The 26,331-nt window shown below is 44.2% G+C and overlaps 1 protein-coding gene across 4 annotated transcripts; it reads left to right on the top strand.

Annotated features, from left to right (window-relative positions):
• The first annotated feature begins 85 nt into the window (after positions 1–85).
• On the top strand, positions 86–21,299 carry b3galnt2 (beta-1,3-N-acetylgalactosaminyltransferase 2). Of its 4 annotated transcripts, XM_053875415.1 has the most exons (14): positions 86–327; positions 3,369–3,495; positions 3,809–3,909; positions 7,419–7,612; positions 7,711–7,806; positions 10,388–10,495; positions 10,572–10,650; positions 11,837–12,020; positions 12,278–12,403; positions 12,848–13,007; positions 13,072–13,128; positions 15,098–15,196; positions 17,114–17,194; positions 17,257–21,299. In XM_053875415.1, exons 1-13 carry the CDS (start codon positions 219–221, stop codon positions 17,189–17,191), a joined length of 1,518 nt encoding a protein of 505 aa, XP_053731390.1. In that variant the 5' UTR covers positions 86–218; the 3' UTR covers positions 17,192–17,194; positions 17,257–21,299. The 4 variants fall into 4 exon arrangements, 3 of the variants coding, with proteins under 3 accessions (XP_053731390.1, XP_053731389.1, XP_053731392.1); XR_008415814.1 differs by having other exon boundaries at positions 15,098–17,194; positions 17,257–21,291; XM_053875414.1 differs by having other exon boundaries at positions 17,114–21,299.
• The last annotated feature ends 5,032 nt before the right edge of the window (positions 21,300–26,331 follow it).

Here is a 26,331-nt window from a genome sequence, read left to right as displayed (position 1 = left end):
AAGCGTTAAACTCCATGTCCCATGATGCATGGCGGCGAGAACGCTGGCTCCCCATTGGACCGTCTCTCTGAGCGGCGGAGGAAGACATGAAGCGGTGCTGGCGAGCAGCGCTTCACTCTCCGGGGCTCCGCCAGTGCAGCACCAGGCAGCTGGGGAAGAGGCTCCGCTCCGCTCCGCTAAAGCTGAAGGCTACTCCGGCTGAATGAAGGGCTCCGTCCATGCGGAGGCTAGCGCTGATTCTGCTGCCCTGTGCTGTCGCCTTGCTGGTGCACTTGTGGTTGGCTCAACGACCTTCCTCCACCCCGCTGGACAGCGACACACGCTCGGGTACTTGTCAGACAAAATGCCGGGCAGCACCTCCGCGAGCCCTCCAACTTTGGCTAACTTTTCCTGTGGTGCTTGTTCATGGTCGTCGTCGGTGGTTAGTTTTGACTTTACTCTTCTTCTCAGCGTAGTCTCGAGCGGTGGGCGCTGTGTTCGTACTGTGTGTGTGTGAGACAGTGGGGAGAGCTGGGCGTCGCTGGGACTGAAGCAGTCCGAGCATCAGCGGCGGAGTCCAGGCTCAACTGCAGCCTGGACTCCGCCGCTTGTTTTTAACCCGGGATAAGTCTTCTGCATGCGCCATGGCTTTAGTGTAGCTGTATCAGGACTTGCTGTCGTCAATCTAAACATTCAGATCATCACTTCGAAATACTCAGCCGTTAAGCGTTTGATATAATGTTTGATAAAAGTCTGTTGTAAGTGCAGATGACCTCAGTGCTGGGTGATAAATCTCTAGTTCACAGCAATGAAGACATCTGAAGGACAGGTTCCATCCAAGAGATAAATGCGGTGCTTCTTCAGGTTCAGTCATGTTAGAAAACGATGGTTCTGCTAGTCATTAATATCTTTCCATTTCTATATGGATTTTCTCATGACGATTACCGACTGTGCAAGTGAACACAGTTTTACTTGTTGCTCAGGCACAAGCACATTAGCCCAAACACTCTCCTAAATGCATGAAAATGTTGGGGAAATGCCGTATTTGTTTTGAATCTTATTGGTTATTTAAATTTCCATTGTCTTATTCAGGCAAAATATCATTATGAGTCGTCTTCACCTCCTTGTTCATCTCATCCATGAACCTCATCCTTTGTCTTCCTCCTCTCCTTCTCTCCATCGTCATTGGTCCATTTGTCCTCACCGTCTTCTGACTTGTCTCTCACCTCTCTCCGTCTCTGTCCTTAATTTTTGACCGTGTTCTTTGTAGTCACTCACAGTATCTACATCAGTATCTTCATCTCAGACTCTGACTGAACCACAGTAAAAATCTGTTGTGATGCTGATGTTGACTCCACCCTGCCTTGCTTTCTCTTCTTCATCTCTGTTCATTACTCTGTCTCACTGACGTAGAATACTAGACTAGCGCTCCTTGGGTCTTCAGTCTACCTACCGCCTCGCCTCACTCGAGTTTTCTGTCGCGCCTCTACTGACTTTCAGTCCTCCTCTCTCCTGCCTATATCTCCACCTCCCTCTGGCTCTTCTTCATTTTTTTCCCTCTATAGATCAATATACCAAACTGTGACCCATTTATTGTTTGCTGAAGCTGTGTTTTCATTTCGTTTCTTCCTCAAATTAAAGTACTTTTGAGTCATGGTCAAGCTCAAAAGACTCGTGAAAGGGATTTATTCAAATCCAACCATGGTTTTGTCCTTTACGAAACATTGTTCTATTTCCCAAGATGCCTTCTTGCTTGCCAAGGTTAAACTTGCTTTCAGCAGAATTCCTTTTGCCTTTAGAATATAACCTCAGCCTTTTAACCCTCCAAGCACAATCTTTTTCATTCACACACACAAACTTCATTTCATTGTATTGGTAAGAGAACTGCTGCTTCACACTCGCATAATGGATCATCTCAGACGAGGTCATCTGGTATAGGTGCTGCTCTGGCGGGAAATCTTTAGTTTCTGGTTCTGATATCGCAGTACAGGTCTGGTCCTTGACTGGTGTTGCTATGTGAGTTACGTGCCACTGTCAATGGACAGTCGTGACATAATTGAGACAAGAACATGAGTGAACTCCTGACCTTTCAGGTGAGAAAATATTATCAGCCGACTCAGTAAATCCAATAGGGCTGCAACAACTGGTCGACATTGCTGACTATAATCGATTTCATTAGTCGCCGACAGGTTCATGAGTCGACGAGTCATGACGTTATGGCTAAATGAATTGCAACTATTAGCTTACTACTTCTTTGTCTGTTATATTTCCCTTCTGTGTACATCAATGTGTTTGGTGCAAACAAAGTTTTGTCAAAAACTCCTGATAAATTATGGGCACTGAGGGTTCTCCCCAGCGCTTTAGGAGTGAAGGATTTTGACTCCTTTCACTGACTTTTTCCCGACAGAGTTTTCTGCAGTATTTTTCATTATGTTGTCAAGTGTGACTCGCAGTCGAGGAGGGCTCCTCCACTGAAGAATGAATGTTCAGGAGGGCTTTCGCCATACTGTCATGTAGTCCAGGTTTTTACTCGGTTAGCTGTCAAAAGCGTAATGAAAGTAGTGGTTTTATAGTTCTAAAGAAATGACTTTGACATCGCAGGACTGTCGGGGTGAGCGTTAGCCGTGCTGCTAATGAGTACCAGCTCATCCATCATTTTAGCACGACATGCAGAAACTAGAAAAACACTCAGAGGGCGCAAGCCTCCTGAAATTTTCATCCAAATCTGGATGGATTTATTTTGAACACAGAGAAATGTTGTCGAAAACATAACCCCAAACAAGATTGGCATATTCCATGAAATGATCATTAGATGCGATGGGAGTAATGAAGCGCAACTATTGTCCATTATCTTTGAAATGCTTGACCGGACGACTCATCTACAGCGATTGAGAGGTGCGACGTCATCGGCCTTAGTTGAAAGCCATTATGTGAAGAGACATTGTCGATCTCAGGCTGAAATAATGGAGCGCAGGGCTTGTTGGTGATGATCCTGTCAGTGTTCTGCGTGACCTCATTGGTGCTGTACCAGCTCACTGTGCACTCCTCTATGTGGAAGAGTGCAACCACCTCCAGGCTCCTGAAAATACGCAATGAATTCCAAGCAGCGAACAGCTGGAATACATTTTCGCGCTGTGTTTACCTCCCGAAGATATTGAGGCACAAAATCTTCATGTTCATTTGGAGCCATTGTCGTCAGCGCGGGTGAATTCTCAGGAGTGTTGTTTTCATAAATACACCGAGGCGTCGAAGTCACGCAGCTATTTTGATTTATTCTGTCTTTGGAGTTTCGAAAACAACCACTGGCCCCCGAGGCTTAAGAGTCGGCGATGAGTCTCAATCTGACAGTGGAGTTCTTGCAAACTTGTCTGTGTGTGTGTCCGCCGCAGATGAATCACCACCTTTCTATGAAGTTTTGGTGGGCGTGCTATCAGCCAGGCATCATTATGAGCTGCGGCAGGCAATAAGAGAGACCTGGCTTGGCTACCTGCAGGATCACCCCCACTTCAAGCACAGGTCAGTGGACTGCAACTCTTTGTGTGTGTCTGTGTGTTTTCTTGTGGTCGGACTGGTGGAGGAAATAAAGCCTGCAGCTGATAACTGACTGATAAGTCCATCATCAAGCCCCTTATCTTCACCTGACCAGCAGCCAATATTGTTCCCTCCTTTCTTCCATTTCCTCCTGCCATCTGATTTGAGGTGTTGTGGCCTTTAACGACCCTTGGTAACCATGGTAACAGAGCAGGGATAGATGGACATGTGATAGAACAAAAAAGCAAACACCTTTAAAGCCAATATTGAAGTGTGTCAAAAGAGTTTTTGTTTGCAGAGTGGGGGTGAGGTTCATCATCGGCAAACATGGGTGTCCCTTCCCGGAGGAGGACAGAGAAGACCCCTACTCCTGCACGCTGCTGAACATCACCGCGCCAGGTAAAGAATGTTTGCCAGTGGTTGAGGCGATGAAGTAGTGCGAAGAATGAGCACGATGCTTGGACGGAAAGGAAAAAAAAACCCTGCCTTTATTAGTGTTCCTTCACAGCTCGAGGACGCGCCTCTTTTCTTTTCACTCTCAAGGCCATTGCATGAAACCTCTCAGTCAACAACAAGAAATGTGGACTGTCGCACAGAAAATGGAGCCTTAACAAACGTTGAAACAAAGTATTACATTGAATTGACTTGCCGTCTGCAGTAATTGTTCTGTCTCTCACCTTCAGAGTCCGATTCGGCGCTTCACCATTTTCCTTTTTTTTTTTTTTTTTTTTTGTGCTGCGCCGCTGACTTCATGAAAACATAATTACCGCTCATCTGAATAGGCTTTTGCAGACGACGGCCTTTGGGGTCACGGTGGTGTTTTATTTTTCCAGCCGTGCTCCCTGCTCTCCACCACGTTAATGGTTCTAAGTGTTGACGTGCTCCGCTTCAGAATGGAAGGCAGCGGCGGCGCCTTGATTCGAAGAGAAAATGGAAAAGCCGTTTAGCTCCCCGAATCGGTATTCGCCACTGTTGGGAGTCAATTAAAATATATTCGTCGGTGCTGCTTTTGATGGACGCTACAATTAGGTGAACGTTAATGAGTGTGTCTGACTTAATGTTGTTGAGGTTAAATCCCCAAAACAATGCGAAGTGGTTCACTTAATGGCATTTAAACGGATAAAGGTATCCCCACTCAATTGTTCGCCGAGACTGAAGCCTGAATTTGGTTCATTTGTCGTGGAATAGATGGCGATAATGGACATGTGTGTAGGTTTAATTTGGATAATCTTGATCGTCTACGGGTTGAAAAGTTCACTGTCTTCTATAGTAGATCTCACTCTTCTCTTTATTCTCATACTGCCTGATAGGGATGGGCCATATGGACAAAAAAGTTATTGCGATAAATGTTGTAATTGGAGAGAAAGCGTTTAAGCGTAGAGATGAGAAATTCAATGTTTCACGTCTCTGGTAGAAGCCGCTGGTGTCTGACAGACTGCTCTGCCAGCTTTATTTGGGGGTTAAATTGAGCCGTCTGTCTGCTGTATCTCATGTTTCTTAACAGTTGACTTGAACTATGGACCAGTCTGGACACATTTCCTAGATGCTATTGAAGAAATATTAAAAATAATGTGAATAAATGATAATTTAGTCATATTCTATTTTCCAAATCATTATACAAACTGATAGTCCTTTGTCTTGTCTTTTGTCTCTCTCCTAAAACGGTTGTTTTTCATTGCCTTATTGAAGATTTTGCTAATACTTTGATCGTTTTAGAATTTGTTGATGGTCCCTAACTGATGCTGGGTCGTAGCGTTAGCGCTGCCTGTGAGAGTGTGTCCGCGATCATTGAACCCTAATCGGGGCCGCGGAAGAGGACACTGCCGCCAATAACGCAGCAGAGGTCCTTTCACTATCTTACTATTTTCACCACGGTGTTTCGCCGAGGCGCCAGCGCAGCGGGAGACCTGCATGTGTTGATGTGAGCCAAGCTAGACAACCGCATTAGAGAACCAGTGAGGACCACTCCATCTAATAGAGTAAACAGGGATCCATAGACTCAAGAGTCAACTAGTGTCGAGTCTGTTCCCTGTATTAAAAATAAGTTTAAAATTACGATCGTGAACCGAAGTCCACCACACACTCTGCAACTGACACAGCCCGGTGTTGGGTGTCGAGCTCTACAGAGCTGGAGAGTGCGGCGCGCTGTCGTGGTCTCAACATGTTCACGTGTGCAAGTCCAATGCGGCGAGTGAGCCGTGTGTTTATTGAATTTATCGTGAGATGCAGAATTGTCATCGCGGATATTGTGTTTGGCGGTATGTCGATAAGTTATCACCCATTCCTGCTGCCTGCATATAAAGTCACTCTGCCTGGTGCTCGGTCTGTCCCATGGTCTCCGCCCAGTCAGACACTCCGTCCTTAGAAACCATGACTTTTTAATTCGGCCTGGTTGAGAGTAGCAATGGGCTTGAACTGCTTTGCCTCTTCCTGCCAACTTTTATTCTTCTCAGAGCAGTTTGGGTTCTGCGATCAATCTCACTTCCCATTGTTCTACACTTGAGGCAACGATTTTCTTCCCCCCTACTTGCAGTGTGCAAGCCATCTGTTTCCTGCTGAGGACTGAAGCCTCAGATTTAGGCTGCCAACCCAAATACAGTTGGGGTAATAAGGAGCATCACTGAAGTGAAAACCTTCACCCCAGTACTATAAGATTTCCATCTTCAAATTGCAGCCACACGCACACACTGTTTGTCTTCCTATCTTATTGAGGACCGTCATTGACATACATTGATAAAACGCTTTCCCCAGCCTTTCACCCTAAACCTAACCATCTAAAACACATGGCTAACCTTAACCAGGACTCTGAACCAAACTTGAACTACTTATAATGACCCAGTTATTTTGACGTCTTCATCCTCAAATTAAGGTTTGGGCCAGTCCCCACATAGACATGAGGTTCCCACAAGAATAGTGTGTTGTCAAGAATTTATCCCCACACATTATAAACAAGCCCATACACACGAATCTGATCTTAGTGTTTGGAAGTTTTTCATGAGTTTCCTAACTAGAAGCGTTTTAAAGTCTGTATCCTTAATAAACATCCTTTTGTTCCATATCATTTCTTACGTCTCTTGTCAAGGCTGTTGAAGCGAGCGTTTTTGGGAGAGATCATAGCAGCTCCTGTGAAGTTTGTTTGGTTTGATCAGTATTGTTTGATCAGGTTTTTTGCTGGGAAAGAAATGTTCGCGTGAACAACAGAGAAGTCAGTTGAAATACCGTACTTAAGTGGGCTTGATTCATCATTTTGTATCTGCATGAATTTACCAGTCAACAGCATTTCACCTCGAGACTAAATATCTGCATGTGTAGCGCCGTCAACGTCTGAATCAATGGGGGAATCGTCCTCCTGGGATCATAAATATTTGAACAAAACCGTCCAGTAGCACAAACATGTTTGAAAAGTCTAATAAATTCAGTGTTTTTTTTCTGTTTGTCTTTGATCTTAAATGCCAAGCTATATTAAAACTTTGAATAATTTATCCGCACAACTGTGAAGAGTGGATGCTGTGCTTTCCTTTGACTTGACTGAGAGCCTTTGTATTCACTGTAGAATAATGAATAGGTTCTGAAACTTGTGTTCAACTGGCCAGCGCGGGCAACATTTGGTTTGATTAAATTCCCGACTCTGTCGCCGCCAATTATCTTTTCTTGGAGAAGAAGCAGCGGAAGTAGCACGGAAGGCTTTCTCTTTACCCGCCAGGATCTTTTCATTGATCTCCTGGGTAATAAAGTGCTCATTTGTAATTAAGAAAGCACACTGGCCATCGCAAGTTTACTTTAAAGACGGTGGAGTGCTGATGTGAAGCTTTTGCCGGCTCTTGTCAATGAGCTCGGGCGGTCAGCATGTTGCTCTCCTAATGTATTCCACCTGGGCTGGTTGGCTAAGTCGGTCATCTCTGTCCCAGTTGCAGAGCAGGAGGCAGAGATAGAAATCGTGACGGCGTCGGACCCCGCTGTGCTGGGGCCCTCTGATGTGTCGGCCATTGCCCTGGATTTTAAGGTCCTCCACCCGGTGGTGATCACCCGACTTGGAGTGTTCGCGAGAGGACCTGAGCTCCAGAGTAATGTGACGGTCAAGCTTCTGCAGCTGGATCAGGAGGTAACGCTGGTGTTTGGATTGGTGTGGCAGGTGGTGGCTGTTTTGCAAAGTTTGAACTGAATCGGAGGCGAGTTTCTTTTTGAATATTTCATGTGCAGGAGGCGGTGGTGACTGCGCGCTTCAGTGCCATCAGCACAGGGACGCTCGTAAATGGGATGTGGTACAAGCCAGTGGAGCAGTTCATCCTGCCCAAGGTAGGACTTAGAGTTTAATATTAATGATAATAGCAGATAATAGACTTCATTATGGCACTTTTTGAGTGGAAAAAAAGAGATAAATGAGGAGTCACATCATCTCTGGGATATAATTGACAAGCAGGTAACCTAAATTGGTTCCATTAAGCTCACATCTTTCAGAAAAATTGAAAGAGACCTGCTGTTTGACAAAGATTGCCTCTGAAAAAGAGCTGGTAAAATTTGTTGTAGCTTTTCACAAGAAGGTCACCTAATCCTATGACATGTGAAGGCGTGGTTCCCGATCTGGAGGAGCAACAGAGCAAACTTGGAAACGGATTGCGGGACTGGCTTTGAAGCATATCAGGGCTCATACGTCAGACAATCCAGAAGCTGCTGAGAACATTTTTATATTATACTGTATAATTTCCTCTTGGCATGTCTAATACCATCCAGTGTGGACGGTGTGTAGTTAAGAGATGGTAGACACATGTACAGGGAGCAGAGTTGAGGCCCATTAATGCTCCTTTTACGAACAAAATTGTACCTGCCAGTTTCCAGTGATGTTACCGTCGATGATCACATTCCATGCGTTCTTTGTGTTGGTATGCTGTTCACCAACATACCCACCAGGGACGCAGCCCAGAGTCAAAAGTTTATGACCACAACAAACTCCAGACATGGTGACTAAAGACAAAACAGAGGCAGCATTGTAGGAGGCTGCGGTCAGTGAGGCCATTAAATATATTGTGTCTGGAGGATGGAGAATTTCCACCGTTGTCTTCTTCGTGTCTCACTAGAGCTACATATCGGGTAGTAACAGCAGCACTGCCGCCACGGTTTCCGCTGGTATGGCTGTGTTTGGTCCGTATCTGTAAGCTTTGTGGACCCATACAGAAATGTGGGCGGATAGAAGGCTGCAAATCCGGATCCGTACGGAACATTGAGCATAAATGGGCCTTTAGAGCGACAAGATTAGAAAAGAGTATATCAGATGGACAGTTCATGTAGAAGGATAAAGTTAGGGAGGCACATGGGTTGGGGAGGAGAGACATGTAGGACGGAGAATCTTCCAGCCAAAAGAAGACAACGACCATTGAAGTTTGTGGATGTGACAAGTGGGACTAGGGAGGATAATCAAAATAGGCTTAGGTGAAGGAGGCCAACTTACTGTGGCAACCCAGATGGGAAATGCTGATAGACGAAGAAAGTGATCAACATTGTGTGACCCAAAAAATGGTCACGCATCGATGTACCTACAAAAAATGCTTATCGTACAACAGAAGAAACTGCCTGCCAAAAAAAGAAATGCACCTAACCTTCTCATATCGTAGTATAGTACAGTCTAATCTTAATTTAAATGAGGGAAGAAAGTAAAGAGCGCATTTCATCAGTTGTTTATTTTTGACAGCTTTTTTAAAACTTGACTAAGACCTGCACCACTTGAAATGATCATCAAGTGAATTCCATGATTCAACACTCAGAAGCTGAAACACATCTGTATTTTTTTCTCGATTTGAATGTCATTTCCAGGGTTTGTAGATGAACGATAACCCCCCCCAAAAAATGAGGTGCTGCCACCCAGCCTGCACTCTACTCTTCACCTATGGCCTTTACTGTGAAACCACACCCAAATACTAGAAACTTCTCAAAGCAGTGAGATTAAAATGTTCCACAGATAATGTTTAATTATGCTTTAAATGTGTCTTGATCTCAAAATGAACCCCTTTAAGTTGGGAGTGTGAAGACTATAAAGGATGTTATTTGTTTTGGATCAAAATGTCAAAACCATTTTATCTAGTTGTGATATAAAAATAGAAATGCCTGTTTATGTATTTATTTTAAGTTGTCAAAGCCTCAGGGAGCATCAGCAGAAGCGCAGCAGGTTGCAGACGCCTGCGTCAGACACTTGAAATCTCTCATAGTAAAAGTGAAGTTAGTTACATTTTCTCCAAAAACTGCTGATCTTGCCTTCCAGCAAAAGCAGCATTAATATTTGAACTTATTTGCGCTGCAACGACCTTTGCACCGCTCTGAGACTCTTTCACGACTGTTATGCTCCTGACAAATGAATTTCCGATGGGGAGGATCAACAAAGTGTTATCTGATCTCATATGAAACATTGTAATCCATCATCAGGATGTGAGCCACGTCAAATCAAAGGTGGCTGTGAAAGCTAAGCTGCGTCTGCGTGACAATGCAACACAAAATCGCGCCGCTCTGTCTGGAAGCAATTTTTTATTTCTTGCCGTAACCAGAATAAATTCCAGCAGATTTGGAAAATGAGATCGGAGGTTAATCACTTAATGAGTGTGAGCAAACACGTGCTCTCCAAAATGCAATTGGGATTAAATTTCCACTCAGGCAAGAATGATGAAAACCTTGGTGAGTACCAATAGACTGGGTATAAACACAACTGGTATAACGCAGCTTCTCCGGCGAGCGATGGGACGTGACCTTGTTGTGGATTCATTGCGCTGCTTGTGCATTCAACGCAGACTTTTCATTTCCTTGGCTGTTTACAAGAAAATGGAGCATATTTTGCTTTCTGTTTAAGTGATTCCTGAAAGCGCGAGGGTCTATTGTTCGGTGGTTTCTTCAGGGTTTCGAGGGGACGCTGGTGTGGGAGAGTTTGAGCTCTGATGGGCTGACTGCCGCGGACTCTTCTGTGCTGCTCAACGACGGAGGCGGCGTGCTCAAGTTCTCCTCCGTACGTCCAGTGGATGTGTGAGTGACATTCCATGTCTCACAGCTGAAAGAGGTGACACGGTTTTCTGGTCTTTCAGATTGCAGAGGGGATCCTTCCACATCGAAGTGCTCTTGGATTTCCTGGTTTGGCGGGCGGATTCATGTTTACTATCTACGGTAACTTTATCCCCGACGCCTGGATCAGGATCTGTGCTTTAAGACTTGTCTATAGTGTCAGCAATATTGAGACTGAAAGGGTGACTTTATGGGGAGGGAAAACCGCAATGCATTGTGGGCTTGTTGGGCAACTGAAAGGTTGTTGACGCTAGCTCGCTGTTTCTCTGCACTGTTAGTTTGTCTCAATATATTATATATATATAATGATATATGTCTGTTGTCTCACGCAATACTGCCTTCAATGATGATTATGAGCAAAGACTGTTAAAATAAAAATAATAATAAAAAATAACCACGGTTATTATAGTTAACAAGAACTACAGAAAAAACAAAAACCTGAATTATAAACTGAAATAAAAATAAAAACAAAAGTTTTTTCATAAAACGATAACTAACTGAAACTATATTGTATGTCTTTACAAAACTAATGTAAACAAACTAAAATTAAAGCAAAATTGTCCTTTGTTTTGAGATGGTTTAAAATCCATTTATTTTTATTTTTTGGCTTGGCTGGTCTCTCAACAGCTGTCGGCCAGGTGTGGCATGTCAAGTCCCTGACGTCACATGGGACTGTTGAAGGTCTTATCTGACAAGGCTGACTAGTGCGACGATGGTAGTTGGGCAAAAGTGTCATATTTCCAAAAATTTTTTGAGTTTTTACTTCTGGCTTTTTTGTGACCTATTTCGATCTTGTTTCAATACCCTATATTGAAGGAAAAAAAAAAAAACTAAACTGAAACGAATTAGAACCAGCCAACAAAACTAATTAAAACTTGGTCAATTTGAAAGACAAAATTCAAAACTAAATAAAAACGAAAACTAATGAAAAATCCAAAATTATTACAACCTTTGGGGCTCTGCACTGGGTCTGTTCATCCAATTCCAAATCATTTAGTTTTAAAAATACACCTACTTGGACTGAAGTCATGACAATGTTATGGGTATCGATGACAGACTTCTTGGAAATACTTCTTCTGGACTCCATTTTTCTCCTGAACGATGTGGACATTTATTGAGTTCAGGATTTCATCTTCAAAGCATATATATACATATTTGTATATTGTGTTATTGGATTTAGCGTCCACGAACCAAAATTTAATTGAGTAATTCATGAGCGTTTGTGGTGTATGAAGATGAGTGATACATGCCTCTGTAACTGGTGAACGTGTATCTCGCCTCGTCCTAGACGTAGATGGTCTCTCCGGCCTCCTGCGGGGTCGCCCGGCCAGGGTGGACCTCCACGTGTCCAGGCTTAGCCAGGAGGACGCCACCTTACAGCAGGAGAGCCGGCGGCATGGAGACATGGTGTTCGTGGACGTGGTGGACACCTACAGGAACGTGCCTTCCAAACTGCTGCAGTTCTATAAATGGTACAGTTGCAACTGCCACTCTCTGCCTCTCGGAGGTCTGCGTCCTCTGAGGAAATCAGTCGGTCGAAATGAAAGCGTGTCATGAGCTCAAAATGTTTCTCTGTTGGACTTGATGGCAATCACAGTCTGGGGAGGGCAGAGTAGATTTGTGAGTCATCTGCCCGCGCGCTGAATCGCCCTGACTTGTTTGATGTTTCCGTGCAAGACTTGTGCTCTCTGAACGTTTGGACTGTAGGCTTAATCCATTGTGCACGCAGGTCCGTGGAAAACGCTGATTTTCATCTGCTCCTCAAGACGGATGATGATTGTTACATTGACATGGACGCTGTTTTAACCAAGATTGAACAGAAGGGACTCCGGCGCCGCAACTTCTGGTGGGGGAAGTGAGTTTCTGAGATGTTTATGTTGGGGTTGGGGGCTGATGTCGAGCTGCTCTCAGACGTGCCATTTTAGGATATTGAGTGATGATGAGTGACTTAATCAGGTCGCCATAGTCTCTGTTTAATTAGAAAACAGGTGACAAACATGTGCATAGAGGGAACCATCTCACTGCAGAGGCGCTGTCGCCAGTCATACGGGAAGAAATATCATTCTCATTAACTTCACAACACCTGCATATTCAGCTTCACATCAGCCAGCAGCAGGCAAGAGCTGTTCCAACACATTCTTAACTTGGGTCAAAACATTTTTGCACCTTTACCGTTGGATACCATCATTTGCCAGTTGAGCTCCAGTGGGACAACATCGTTGCTCTCTGGCTTCTCATTGACACAGAGTCTATTTTTTTTACATCCTTTTTTTGCGCTGACACGATTCTTCCGGCCCAGTTTCAGGCAGAGCTGGGCGGTGGATCGTATCGGGAAGTGGCAGGAGCTTGAATACGCGAGTCCAGCGTACCCGGCGTTCGCCTGCGGCTCCGGCTACGTGGTGTCCCGGGACCTGATCCAGTGGTTGGCCAGCAATGCCGAGAATCTGAAGGCCTACCAGGTGGGGGCGCGCCCACATCAGCTCCTGGTTGAACAGGAAGAATATCAAATGTGTGTCGTTTCAGGGAGAAGATGTAAGCATGGGCATCTGGATGGCTGCTGTCGGACCTCAGAAGTACCAGGTGAGCAGATGAGACCAAGCTATTGAGGTTTGTTTGTCAACCTTTGAATGTTGAGACAATCAACTCTCCGGTTGCGGCAGAGAGGATCAGTCATATATGTTTCAAAAATGCCAGAAGAGGTTGATTCTGTCTAGAGAGTTCAAACCCATGCTCCAGCAGAGAGTGGGAAGACCACTCAGCTGCTCTGTACCTCCACACCACCTCAAGCCTCTGGTCATTGACTTATGAAATGGAGGAAGGATTAAATGATACAAGTCCAGTCGTTGTAAATGTGTGAAATACTTGCTTGTTCATGTCAGTTTAGAGTTCCTACTTTATCATGGAAAAGGGACCAAATCACACGGTCGTATTATGTTTTGAAATGTTGAAAAAATGTCATAAACTGAAATAAACCCAGACCTCTGGTGTACAAGGTGCCAAGTTGAATAACCTCAATTAGAAGTAAATGTGAGAAATGAAAGATTTGTTTTTTTAATTGAAGGGAAAAAATAAAGAACTAGCCAGAGAGGTATTCGGTTTTGGGGGCATCAACTCCCATAAGGCAGTACCTCAGTACAGCCACGACACCTGACTATACTGTGCTTGCCAAACAACATGCCTTCTTCTGGGTGGGATCCAGTCACTCGAGGCCCTGGACGAAGATGAGGACTCAGGCCTTGTTTACTTGACTTCTCTGCTCTACTTCACTGTCTTGGAGGCTTGGCAAAGAGTGGAGGCAGATATTTTTGGATGAGTAGAAAGTTACTTAAAATGTGAAACAGAGCAATGTAGTTCTGGAACTACATTTACACCAGAATATTAAACAACAAAAGGAAGGTTGAGAAATTCCATGTATATATTCATTGATTTATAGTAGCTCTCTACAGAGAGAGTCTTTGAGCAAGCAATCCAAATGACCATGGTTTCAGACCAGATGTGGCCCTTTGAATCAACCCCTCCAAAAAGGATTTTAATAATAATGTCATATGAAACTGTGACGTGAGGGTATTTGCTTTGCTAAACATGGTAAAAAATAAAATGCTACAAAGCTTTACAAAGGGCAATTTATGGCACTTAAATTCATCCTTGGAATGTGCGACTAAGTGTGCTCCCGAAATGTATTCATCTATTAATGGATTCATTCCTTTCCGATTGTTCCCGGTATGAGGTTCAGGGAGGACTGTAGGGAGTTCTGTGTGTGTGTGTGTGTGTGTGTCCTCTCTGTGCTTGTGCTTCCTCCTGCAGTCCCCAAATGATCAGAGGTTCAATGACGTTTGGAAATTTTCCATTGGTGTGAGTGTGTTTATATGTGCCCCGCATTGATCTGTCCAGTGTCTCCCTGTCTCCCCAGGTAGCTGGGATTGGCTTCAGCCCCTCTTGGCTCATTAGCTTCTTAAGAGCATTTGTTTCACTTTTCGCCATTTGAGGTAGGGATTTCCTGGATGGATAATAATTGAACTTGGTCGCTACTTTCTCTGCGCTTTCTCTCAGGAGGACACTATCAACTGTCAGTACCTGAACTGGTCACTGGTGGAGGTTTGGCTCAATGCATCTGTACAAAGTAATCCCAGAGTTGACTAAATATTTTGGGGCAGAAAGGAAGAGGGTGGCCAACTGAGGTGGTGATGTTCTCTGATGACCCAAATTTGACTGGTTCAGTAGGACGTAGATCATGTGTACGTCCTAACTGGGTCAGGTGCTGGTGTCAGACAGAGGCTCGGAGACCAAACAGGCTTTAAAACAAAACAAATCCCACGTGTGGCTCGGCCGCCTGATGTCAGAGGAGGACAGATGCTGAAGCACTGCCAGCGCTCAGCCAACCATGAAACTCTTCCGCACATTAAAAATCAATCACAATTATTACGCAACATATTCACCTCTTTCATTTAAATCCTTCTGCAGGAATCAATGAGTGCAGCCGGCCTCTGTTTCTCTGGCAGGTTTTTTATTATTAGCATGTGTTGTGAGCTGACGCTGTGTTTGTTGTCAGGACTCTGGCTGGCTCTGCGAGAAAGAGTGCTTCCTGGACATGTTGTCGTCTCCCCAACACACCGCCGAGGAGCTGCACCTCCTCTGGGACAGGAAGAAGGTCTGTGGGGACCCGTGTGGATGTCCTTGGGGACACTGACTGAGAACACACACACTGGCTGTCGCTTCTCAACCCAAATACGGATGTTTACTAGGTTTATGAGTTATATAATCTAGACTTGTTTGATGAGTACAAACACATTGTCCCTCCTGTTCAGGTTTAATAATTTAGGATGAAAACATCTCTCAATGTTAAATCGTCTTAAAAGATCTGCTTAGACAGTTTGGCGCATTACAGTCACGGAAATCCTTCTGCCCTGTGTGATTGCTTTTCCAAATCCAATTGAGAATCAAGTATGATTTTTTTTCTTTTTTTTAAATGGCTGTATGGTTAGTTTTCAATTTCTCTTGTCGACTTTAGTCATGTGTACAGATGATTTGTGTGAAGAAAGAGGCTGTGGATGTGTCCTTGTGTTTTGGAGTGACAGTGTTAAACTCTTTAATTCTGCTTAAAAAAAACCTTTACATCCTGACCTCCAGTCCGTCGGCGCTCCACTTCTATGCCACTGCAGGCTAAACAAGCCAGATGGTGCGTTCACTGGCCTTGATTTCTGGCATCTAATGACGCTAAAGATCACAGCTCCTTACTTTTTAGCTGCATGAACAGATTTTATATGTCATATTTACTCTGTTGACTAAGAGTCATCGCCCTGAAACAAGTCTGAAAGAAGCAAACATTTCCAAACAAATGTTTTATGAGGAGTCTAATTTTTTATTGTGAATAATATGATCATGTCAAAGAAAAGAGGTGTATGTCATGTGACCATATTGCAATGTGTCCCTGCAGGTCTTGTTTCAACGTAGTGGTATTTAAATGGTACGGAAGCACTGAAAGTTAGCCACCTTATCTTGTAATGACATGCCTAAAGTCTTGATAATACCACTGATATTTTTGTTGACATGAAGACCTCATTCAATTGTTAGATATCTCATACATTTTCTTGCCTTTCTTGTTGTTGTACACATCTTGGCGTAGCATTAAAGTAATGTCATTACCTTAAAATGAGGTTGGGTCGTGGGGGCAGCAGTTGATGAAGTGAAGAGGCAGAGGTTTCCACATCTGGAGACACCCTGAGCTGGGATTGGCTGCAGCCCCTCTTGGCCCAGTAGCCTCTAAAGAGCGTTTGAGAGTTAGTAGAGTGTTGCTTTTTGCCATTTGAGGTAGGGATTTCAAGAGACACCGCGATCGTCTTCCCTCGCTGTCAAGGAGCAGTGACTCTACTTTAAGTCTCTCGAAGACACAGCATAGTAACACTATAGAAAAATCATACTTGCAACTTGTTCTCTCAATTATTACTGAAGGTAAGACTGTTCCAGGCTGACCCTTGCATGACACCCGAGGTAGCTGGGAGAGACTCCAGCCTTCTGTCACACCAATAAGGGAACAAGAGGAAGGGAACTAGTGAATTTTTTATAGGTTAACACTATCTTATAGTGGCAACTGGGAAGTTAGCTAAGTGTCACACTTGAGTAAAGACAATTCTTTAGGTCTTCTTCTGCATTTATTAATTCATGCATGAAATGTCATGTAATTATGAGATAAGGTGGCAAAGACCTGTTCATGGTGCCCTCAACCTTCGACCCAAGTTGCTCCTCCCTGCTTGAAAACTGACTAGTAAGTGTTGACAAAGATTGAAAGACTGTCGGAATGAAAGTGTTGATTATTGGTGTAAGACGATCAATGTGTGCACAATCAGATTATGACTATAATAGCGGATGTTATTGAGCATTAAGAGTTTATAAATCTCCTTTTTTAAGGACTTGACGCACGACTCTGCCAACAAGAGGCACTTCTTGGTTCTCTGGTGTGTTCCTTCTTGTTGTCTGCCTTCACCCTGCTCGTGTCGCTCGAAGCCTCACAGTCTGTACCATTACTTGTCATTGTGCGAAGGGTGACGTGGCCTTCTGTTCTCATCAGGCGTCAAATCACCACTGCTTTTATGTGGACACAATTGCAGCACAGATTTTCGGGAGCCGGGCCTCGCAGTCTAGATGACAGGTAATAAAGAAAACACTTAAAGGCTTGGTGGGTTTTTGGTGCTAATTTTTTCTATTCCTCAGGAATGTTCCAACTCATGCTGCTGCACATTGATCTGTGGCTTTTATATAACCTCCTCCCCTCAAGCTGTTTAAAAAAAAAAAGGAAAACTTTCAGAACCCTCTTCTGCAGTTCGACTGTTCATTATTGAGACTGGCAAGAAATCGAAAAGTTCCAAATCCTTCCGTGGTGAGTCGATGCTGGCGTGAAGCTCCAGAGGTTTGCTGACCACTTGACCTTAAAAGATGGTTGAGCGCCCTCCAGGCTTAATCCTCTTGAGCAGATGTGTCGTTGTCGGTAAGTGTTTCCTCACAACTCGGCACACAGGTGAGACGGCACACAAGTCATAAGGGGCTGTGAGGTTTTGGCCGTCTGAGAAACCAGTTATATATATATATATATATATATATATATATAAATATATATACACCTGTTTTAATTGATAGTGATGGGTAAATGAGGCATCATAAAGCGTGTCGACACAATGACACACTGTGCTGATACTGTGTCACTGAATACTGACAGCTGCTGGACATTTAAAAATCCCTGCAGGCAACCGACTTAACAGACTGAATTTACTCTGCTTTAATGACCCTACTGTATATAATATCATTTAAGTCTTTGCTTTCATTATTATTAGTATCTTTAAGTAATGTGAACATGTATGGTAATGTGGAAAAACACAAAAATGATAAGAATAAGGATGCTTGTGGACTCCTTGTTTTTACAATTTTTTTACTTCAAAAATAAAGTTTTTCCAATCTTTTTAGTTTTTCCAAATGAAATTATACCTTGAAATTCATTTGAATCAGAATGGAACAAGACAAGTCGAAAATCTGAGACAAACTAAGTAAATATTGAAAATAATATTCTCCGACAGGAGATGAAAATGGTCCCACACGGCAGACAACTGCCGTTTCCCCAGGAGCTGCTTCCTAGATCCACAAAGACGTTCACAAGGAACCGTGATGTTGGATTGTTTCAGCAGTTGCATCCTATTGACAGATGCGCTTCCTTATAAACACAGTTCGGCGTGGGAGGTCTGCCTCTCTCAGCCAGGACTAACTGACCTTGATAAGTGGGAGGGGCTGCGTCCGTGTCCCGGCCTGTCCACCTGCATTAAACATGAGCCACCGTCAGAATCTTGTAAAACGGCCATATTTAATTTTAATTAACTGTCAAGCGATGTTACCTTCAGCTGTTGCAAAATAACCCCCCCCCCCTCCTCTGCAGCGTTGTCTCATCTTGAATATTGTAACGGCTGAACTGGGATCAGTGAGTCACACGACTTTTAATCGCCACTGATCCAGAATGCTTGAAGCCAAACTGAGACTCTGACATGACTCCGGGTCACTTCGCCTTTCTCCTCAGGAGCTCACTGCTGATTCGAATACTTCTGCTTTGTTGTGGAAGCCAAAGACATTTCAGAGGTGTCTGAAGACTGTGTCATTGTGAAGGTCGATCTCAAAGTTCTAGTCTCACACTTTGGTCCATCGACTCCATTTTGGCGTTTCCTTCAGACACCACCAGAGTTGTTGGCAACACTTTGAGAGTGAACCCGAGACAAACTGAGGGTGCAGTACAAAAAGATTTGGGCAGCTTCGATTCATCTCCCCATCACACAAAAAAATACCTGCGATGCCTTGATATGGTGCCTTCATGTTTTATTCTCTTGGAAGAGTCTGTTCATAATGATTGAAATTACTTTCCAGAGAGTGAACGAGCGGGCGGCTGCTGCTGCGTCTGGAAATGTGTGAGAATTTTGGAATTAATTCTGGAGGTGAATTTAGGTCAATCAATTCAACTTGTAAATTAAAGCAGAGAATTAGCAGAGGCAGAAGGGAAAGTGATGGAGAGGTTGAGCTGACGTCTCTCCGGTTTCCCTCTGGGGTTTGGCGTCTGTCAGGTTCTGACCAGAGATATGGCAAAGTGACCTCATTAAAAACGGAAATAGCTACGACTCTTTGCCTCACGGCAGAGGAATCGAACCCTGGCTAGGATCCTTCATCTCCGTTTGCATGAAACAGTATTGCAGGGTTGGTGAAACGGTGTCCTCCACTAGATGGCGCTCTTGGTTTAGAAATGACGTGAGGTTCCTTTGTATTACTTGTTGAAGTACAAACATTTGACAGCAGGCAGTGCCACCTGGTGGCCTCTGATGATCAGGACACTGTTTCGTGAAGCTTCATCAACCCTTCAGCACTGTGTCATGAAGCCTCACATACCATCACTATTTGCAGTATTGACAGGAACAGGATGATAACTTTACCTGACTGTAGGTCACATCCCAATGGACCCATAGTTCAAGAGTGTGAATGACATATGAAAAGTGTGAAACACTCTTGCCTTGCAAAATGGCTCAAAGCAAAACGTAAGGGATCAGAAGGACCATGTGCATGGGACAAAATGGTGTTAGTTTTCACTGAAGAGCAGCTTTTCTCTTGAACAATGGCGTCAGAAGTAGGATGGTCTATAGAGGCAGCGTGACGGACCTGATAGCTGGTGACGCAAGGATGACAAGTCGTTTTCCTGACCTTAGCGCTGCGGAGCTTTGACTCTTAAAATGTTAATTTCTTGTGTCCCGCTCTATTATGCTCTGATGCCGACAGACATGCCTCGGTGCTTTAATAATTCGGTTAGCGCGTTGTCATCCTGCCAAAAAAGAGGCTCAGTCCTGCAATTATACGTAAACGCTGCAGCACTCATTTCCTCTCACCACGTTATCCACTCAACAGGCCGCGTGTTAACAGAGTCGCATCTGCATCTGTTCCACTCTGCGACTCCGATAAGGCCCGGCGTGCTGATTTGGCCGGAAGCCCTTGGTGATGGTGAGCCGTGTGAGAGGCAGTGAAATAACACGCTGATAAAAGAAAAATAAGCTCCTTAGATGTTGGTCCGCAAATGAGCGCGTCTTCACTTGTTTCATTTGTCTGAGTTTTGACGCTCGACTGGGACTGATGGAGATAAAGATGAAGATCTGATTCGTTTCATCTGACACCTTCTGTTTTTTTCCATCCTTTTTCCATCTTCGGTTCCTTGGTGCCCTTTAGCACGTGCACCTTCCTAGTGAAAGGAAGGAGTGCAATTCCCCGAACTGATTTCCACTCCGTTAATATTTGGCTATAAAAGAACAATCATCCGTTTAATGCTCACAGGAAGCAGGAGCCACTCCAGTTAATTGTGTTTGTGAAATCCTTCTCATCTGGAGTCGCACCTTTTCCTCACACCTCGGGCGGAAAACTCATTCACTTCTCGAATACGCTTTCTCCGCCGTTTGTGCCGACAGTTGTCAACACATCCTCCGTCCCGTGTGTAATTAGCTGGGGATGTTGTTGTGTTGTCAGAACACTCGGACTTGACTCATCCTCCAGCTCAGTTTATGCCTAAAAAGTGCTCAGCACCTGACGTGAATCACTCAGCAGCAGGGGGTTTGTGATGCTGCCGGATCAAAGGTTACATTCACAAGCAACAAAAGGTGAGTAAGATGTTAGACCTCTGAAGTGTTGGTCAGTAGCTTTTGAATTATTAGTCTTCAAATGTTAAGTTTATGCTGTAACACTTTTCCTGCGTGTGTTGCCTGAGTCCTGTTGTTCAGCTAGTTAGCTCCATCATGTAGCTTGCTAGCTTTGTTGTTTAATTGAACAGTTTGCTCTCCAGACAACAGGGAACCTTTGTTAGTGCAGGAGTTCCTGATCCACTGGTCACACTGATGCACAAGACACGTGGCAGCTAGGATGATAACAACAACAACAAACATGGAGGAGTCCCTGAACAAAAGCAAACAAAAGCATCTGTTTGCTCTTATAAAATTGAAATTCTTATACAAATATTTTCAAGACATTAAAAGAGCTTTAGTTTAAATAAGGTGATTTAAAAACTTGAATATAGCCACCATCGTGATTTACTGTGCTGTTGTCATTGTGTTGTTTAAATGTATGTATGGGTCCATCTTTTGATTCAGTAATATACCAATTCATTCAAATTGAAAAATGTGGCAAATATACCATTAAACTACGATGAATTGAGATTATTTTTTTAATTGAATCCCACCCCTAATATATATATATATATATATATAATATATATATTCAATATTTTGAACGGTGCATTTTTGTGTGAGTCAATTAGATTTTCAGCATTTTAGTCGAGTGAGTGACCCACTTTGCCTCATTCTGAGGGTTAAAACTACAAAACAGCTCGGTTATTATAATTGGGTTTCAGTTTGGTTAAAAGTAAAGGTTAAGTTTAGCCATTGTTTAAGGTGGTCAGGTTTAGGGTGAGAGGCTGTACGTCAATGACGGTCCTCACTAAGATAGGAAGACAAACGCGCGTGTTCCTGGTTTGTCCTTACTTGTGGGGACCAATTCTAGACCTTGGCATTTAAAACAAAATGTTTGGAGCTCTGTAACACTCTTCATACATTGGAAACCACAATAAAGCTCTTTAAACATCTCACTATAACAGAGGGGAGAAATGAAGAAAATGCCTGTCTGAATGTTGGTCTCCAGTCAATGCCACATTTGGAAGATGACTGACTGAAGAGGCTTTAGAACGGCTGGAGTTTCTGTCGCTGGATGGATCACACCAGGGCTGGTAACTCCGCCACACTGCACCTCGCACGGCTGCGTGACATGGTGGCTACATTTGTATCTACGGTTGCAGTAAGTAAAGAGGGCGCTATTCAAATCAGAGGCAGCTGTTCCAAATCTTGGGAAGAGGAGCTGATAATCTGCTGAGTGGCTGGCATCTGCATCCTCATTCAAAGCCCGAGTCTCCCAACTCCGCTGTCAATCACCCTCCCACTTTTCTGTGCGAGGAAATCATTTATTCATGACAGCCGGCATCCAAACCCTGCATTTCTGCCTGATTGTGACTCACAGGAATGAGGAGATATTATTAGAAGCACCACTGTGCCCTAATGGGCCAAGGTTTTCCTTCCCTGTGATCCCACGCATCTCAGCCTGCTTCATCTCGCGGGCCGTCGTCACCTTTTGCAAACATTTGCACAACGCTCTCGCTGTAATCTACAGCTGCAAACATGGAGAGAAGCTTCCAACGTCTCCGGGAACATGACAAAGATTGTGATGGTCGGAGATGGTTACAACTGAAGATGAGAGGAACTGGACAGTGATCACCTCAACACATGTTCTGTGGCCTTTTACAGCAGGAAAAACCTGTGTCACAGTGGGAGGGAGATTTTTATGGAAGCCATCCATCATGTAAAATCATCCTCTTGCAGTTTCTTATCGTCCCTCCAGAGTATAATCCGGAGCTAGCGGAGCTTATTCCTCTTGTTCACTGGTGTCCAAAAACTATTAAAACCACATCAGTGAACAGAGCTGTCACACAGCGTGGCATGTCCCCTCGTGGAGAATCGATTGTACTCACAAACACTCCGCTCCCAGCTGCAGCTGAAGGTAAATACGCTGGTTAAAGAAACAATCGCAGTGTTTGAGTCTGTAGTTTTATACAGTGCATCACATACAATAGCTGTTTGTTATCTCAGTGAAACACTGATAAGAGACCTGCCTTTCACCCACAGCAGCGGCGTCTTATCAGTACATGTGTTCTCTGTGTTTACCAGCAGTTTAAATCCTGTATCACAAACTTGGGGTCAGGACTCATGCACCTGGTCCTGTTTTTCAGGCCGAGTATGTTGCACACGCTTGACATCTCCTGCTGTGTCACCTGGGTCCAGCTGGTTCTGGACCATGATCTCCACTTGAGAAACTATCAGGGTGAGGATGGCGACTTTTCAGGTACTCACCAATGATAGTACAGTCGACTTTGGTGCAGATCAATTTCCGACTCTACCAGTAGTGTCTGGCTGCAGCCTGGAAAACAAACATTTTAAAACCACAGTTTCAGACAGGAAATAGGGCGGAGCTAGATTTACAGCCACCGAAAACTCCATGATGACAAATGAGCTCAAAATATATTGAGGCGCTTCAATGTCTGACTATGTTTTCCACACTTCGTAAAGTCCGAAATTTGGTTTGAAAGTTTTGAAAAAAAAATCTCTTATTAGCATCTTCTTTTTGTGACCGTAACGGGAGTCGTGTCAAATCTTATAAGATAATAAATACATGAAGGAAACACATTTTTTAAATTCGATTTTGCGAACTGGTCCGTACTGGAATGAAGTCCACGAGAAGCTTAGGTAGCCTCGGCTACATGTTCAACATGGAGGTTGTCGTTCATTTGATCTGGGGAATAAACATAATGGATGAGGGAAGCAAAGACAGAAGGTAAGTTGTTTTGCAGTTTTGTTTGTTTGCTTTTTACCAAAGCTACTAGCCTCTACGTGAAGACTGCAGTTGGACGATCCAAAATGTAGGCATCAATAGCGCTCAAGAGCAAGCTACCTAACGTTAAGGTCTAATAGCGACGATTCTCAAGTGGATGTTTTGAGTCCAAAGTAGATGCTGACGTCGGTCTTCGGCATTGCATGTTGACGCCTAAAATGTTTCCCCTCCCATGTGACATTCCAAAAGCAGAGGTTGGGACGACCGTGAGGCCTCATCACTACTTTACATTGGATGTTACTTGGTATCTGTGGCACCTTACATGCCTCGAAGTCAGGAAATGCCGTGGAAGGAAAGTGCTTTTGTTTAAAGGCCCATTTATGCTCAACATTACATGCCGACTCAGATATGGAGGGTGCCTCCTGTTCGTTCTCTGCCTTCAAATGGAGCAGTACCACTGGAAACATGTTGATGTCACTACCTGATGCGTAGCTCTAATGAAACACGAAGATGACATGACAATGGCGGGAATTCTCCGTTCTTCAGTCGTGAGATATTTAACAGTCTCACCGACCACCGCCTCCTACAACAATGCCTCTGTTTTCTTATTTTGTGCAATAGCAATTCTTCTTCCAGTCGCCATGTTTGTTTAGGAGTTTGTTATAAGCTTTTGACTCTGGGCGCCCCCTGGTGGATATATTGCTGAACAGCAATACCAAAGTATGGAAGTATGCTATCAGTGATGGTGAAAAATAGGACGAAATATCAGTTCTGACAGTGAAGTCAGGAATTTTTGTTTGGTTAAAGACCAAGAGCACTTCATGTTTGACAAAACCAAGGTTACAGGCTTGGTTCCGCCATGGTTGCCTCTGTGTCCGGGCGGTGAACTTACTGTGCTGCTGTTGCGTGCCTCTCTATATGCTACACTTGGCTGCGCCCCTCCTTCACACCGGCCATTAGCCTCTTCACATGACATCGCGGGGAAAATATCCTCAATGCTGTCGTCACTTGAGCTGAGAGAGGTTGTGTCATGACGTCAGAAGTCGGATGACAATAAGACAGTGAGCTAAACAGTGTCCAGACTGTGTTCTGCTGGCTCTTCACGTCATGATGAAGGTATCTTTTGATAGAACGGAGTGGGTTGTTGTTTTGGAGTGAACATGGCTGGCAACTTCTCAGCAACTTGTCAAGCTGAATTCCAAAATCAGTGAATTGGAAAAAAAAAAAAAAAAAGTATGTGACAGAAGTTTCAGCTCATCTTTGTTCTGACTCTGGTAGAAGAATAAAATGTCCTTCCAAGTTTCTTTGAGTTGAAATGTGTGAAATATCACCTGTCAAGTCGAGGAAGTGGCAGACCAACTCGTGTTATGAAAAGCTCCTTTAATTCAGCTCAGTCGTGGGTTTTGCACGCTCAGCAGAAATAGCTTTTCAGAACCACTGTTGAATGCAAAGAAAAAAAAGGGCATCCTGGGCGATGAACCATCTATCTCGAGAGGATGATGGAGACAATGAGAGAGCCGTTCCACTGATCACGCACTAACAACTGTGTTTGGCTCTCCGGCGCTGTGGGTGGAGAAAATCAATCTGCTCGACCTTGGGACGGAGAAGAGGCGAGAGCGGCCTGCGATTATTGTGATGGACTCGGAGTCGGCGTGACAAAAGCTACTTCACATGTCGCTGCTGTTGAGCTGATTTCAAATGCATTTGCATTTGGCAACATTTGCGGAAGCTTGCGAGGAGGAAAAACGGTCTTCGGTTCTCAAGAGTTTGACATTTTGATGAATTGATGTGTTTTCGCCGGCCGGGATTCAGTCCGAAGACACATCATTAATTGAGCTGTCTGCGAGAGATTCTCAGTCCACAGGGCTGCAGCACAAGACAGGCACAATAGCGTTTGTACGGCAGCGGATCGTGTCTTCAGTTGACAGAACAAGAATTACTATTCATAGTGACGCTCCGGTTTCTTATAGGAATTAAAAACCCAGGCAGATATTGGACATGTTGTGCCTCACCTTGATAAGGAAAACCACTCACTGACCAGTTTCCCGTTTTTTTTTATTTTTGTTTTTCTGCCCCAGGAGTCTGCTGCCTTCACAAGTTTCTCCATCAGCTGCAGCACTTGTAAGTCTCCACTGTTTGTTTCGATCGTCATTCCCACAATGAGAATGTTACACGTACATCCAGACTTTGGGACACCATCCTGCTGCTCTTGAAAGGTAAAGCGCTGACGTGACCAATACACTGGAGCAGTGGCGGCGGGGCCAGCGAGGCCTTCTCTGCTGGCCTCACATAACCAGGAATCATGAGCACATTTAGGACAAAAGTGAAGTGATTTTTAATGTATTTTCTCCAAATATATCATATATATATCGTGTGTATTATAATCATACTCATGTCATAGTATATATCCCAGTGTTGTTTTTCCAGGTTAGAGTTTTCATCCAATCAGAATGCAGCTTGCTTGTGTCATGTCCAAGGCCTTCAGCAGCAACAGTGCAGGAGCAGGTGCCTCAGAGTGAACGGACACATATAGTTGATAGATAGTTGTGATAGTCAGTCAAGTCACGAGCTGGGGACAGCGAGGCCTTCTAGCTGGCCTCACCACTTACTACGCGTCCTGTGATTGGATACTCATAGCGTCATTTCAGGACTAACCGCTCCGCCTTTCTCGCCTGTGGCTTAAACATATGAGGATATTTATGGGCAAACTAGCTTCAGAGCAATGAAACCACAGATGTTTGGTGACATTCCAGCGTGTATCACACTGTTCTACTCCCCTGCATTATCCCGGCATCTACACCGGTGAGATCACCAGGCGGAGAAAGTTCGCCACTTCCAGTCAGGCGGCCACGG

The sequence above is a fragment of the Synchiropus splendidus genome, chromosome 9 (assembly GCF_027744825.2).
Source record: "Synchiropus splendidus isolate RoL2022-P1 chromosome 9, RoL_Sspl_1.0, whole genome shotgun sequence".
Classification (NCBI taxonomy): Eukaryota; Metazoa; Chordata; class Actinopteri; order Syngnathiformes; family Callionymidae; genus Synchiropus; species Synchiropus splendidus.
This window is presented reverse-complemented; position numbering and strand designations above follow the sequence as displayed.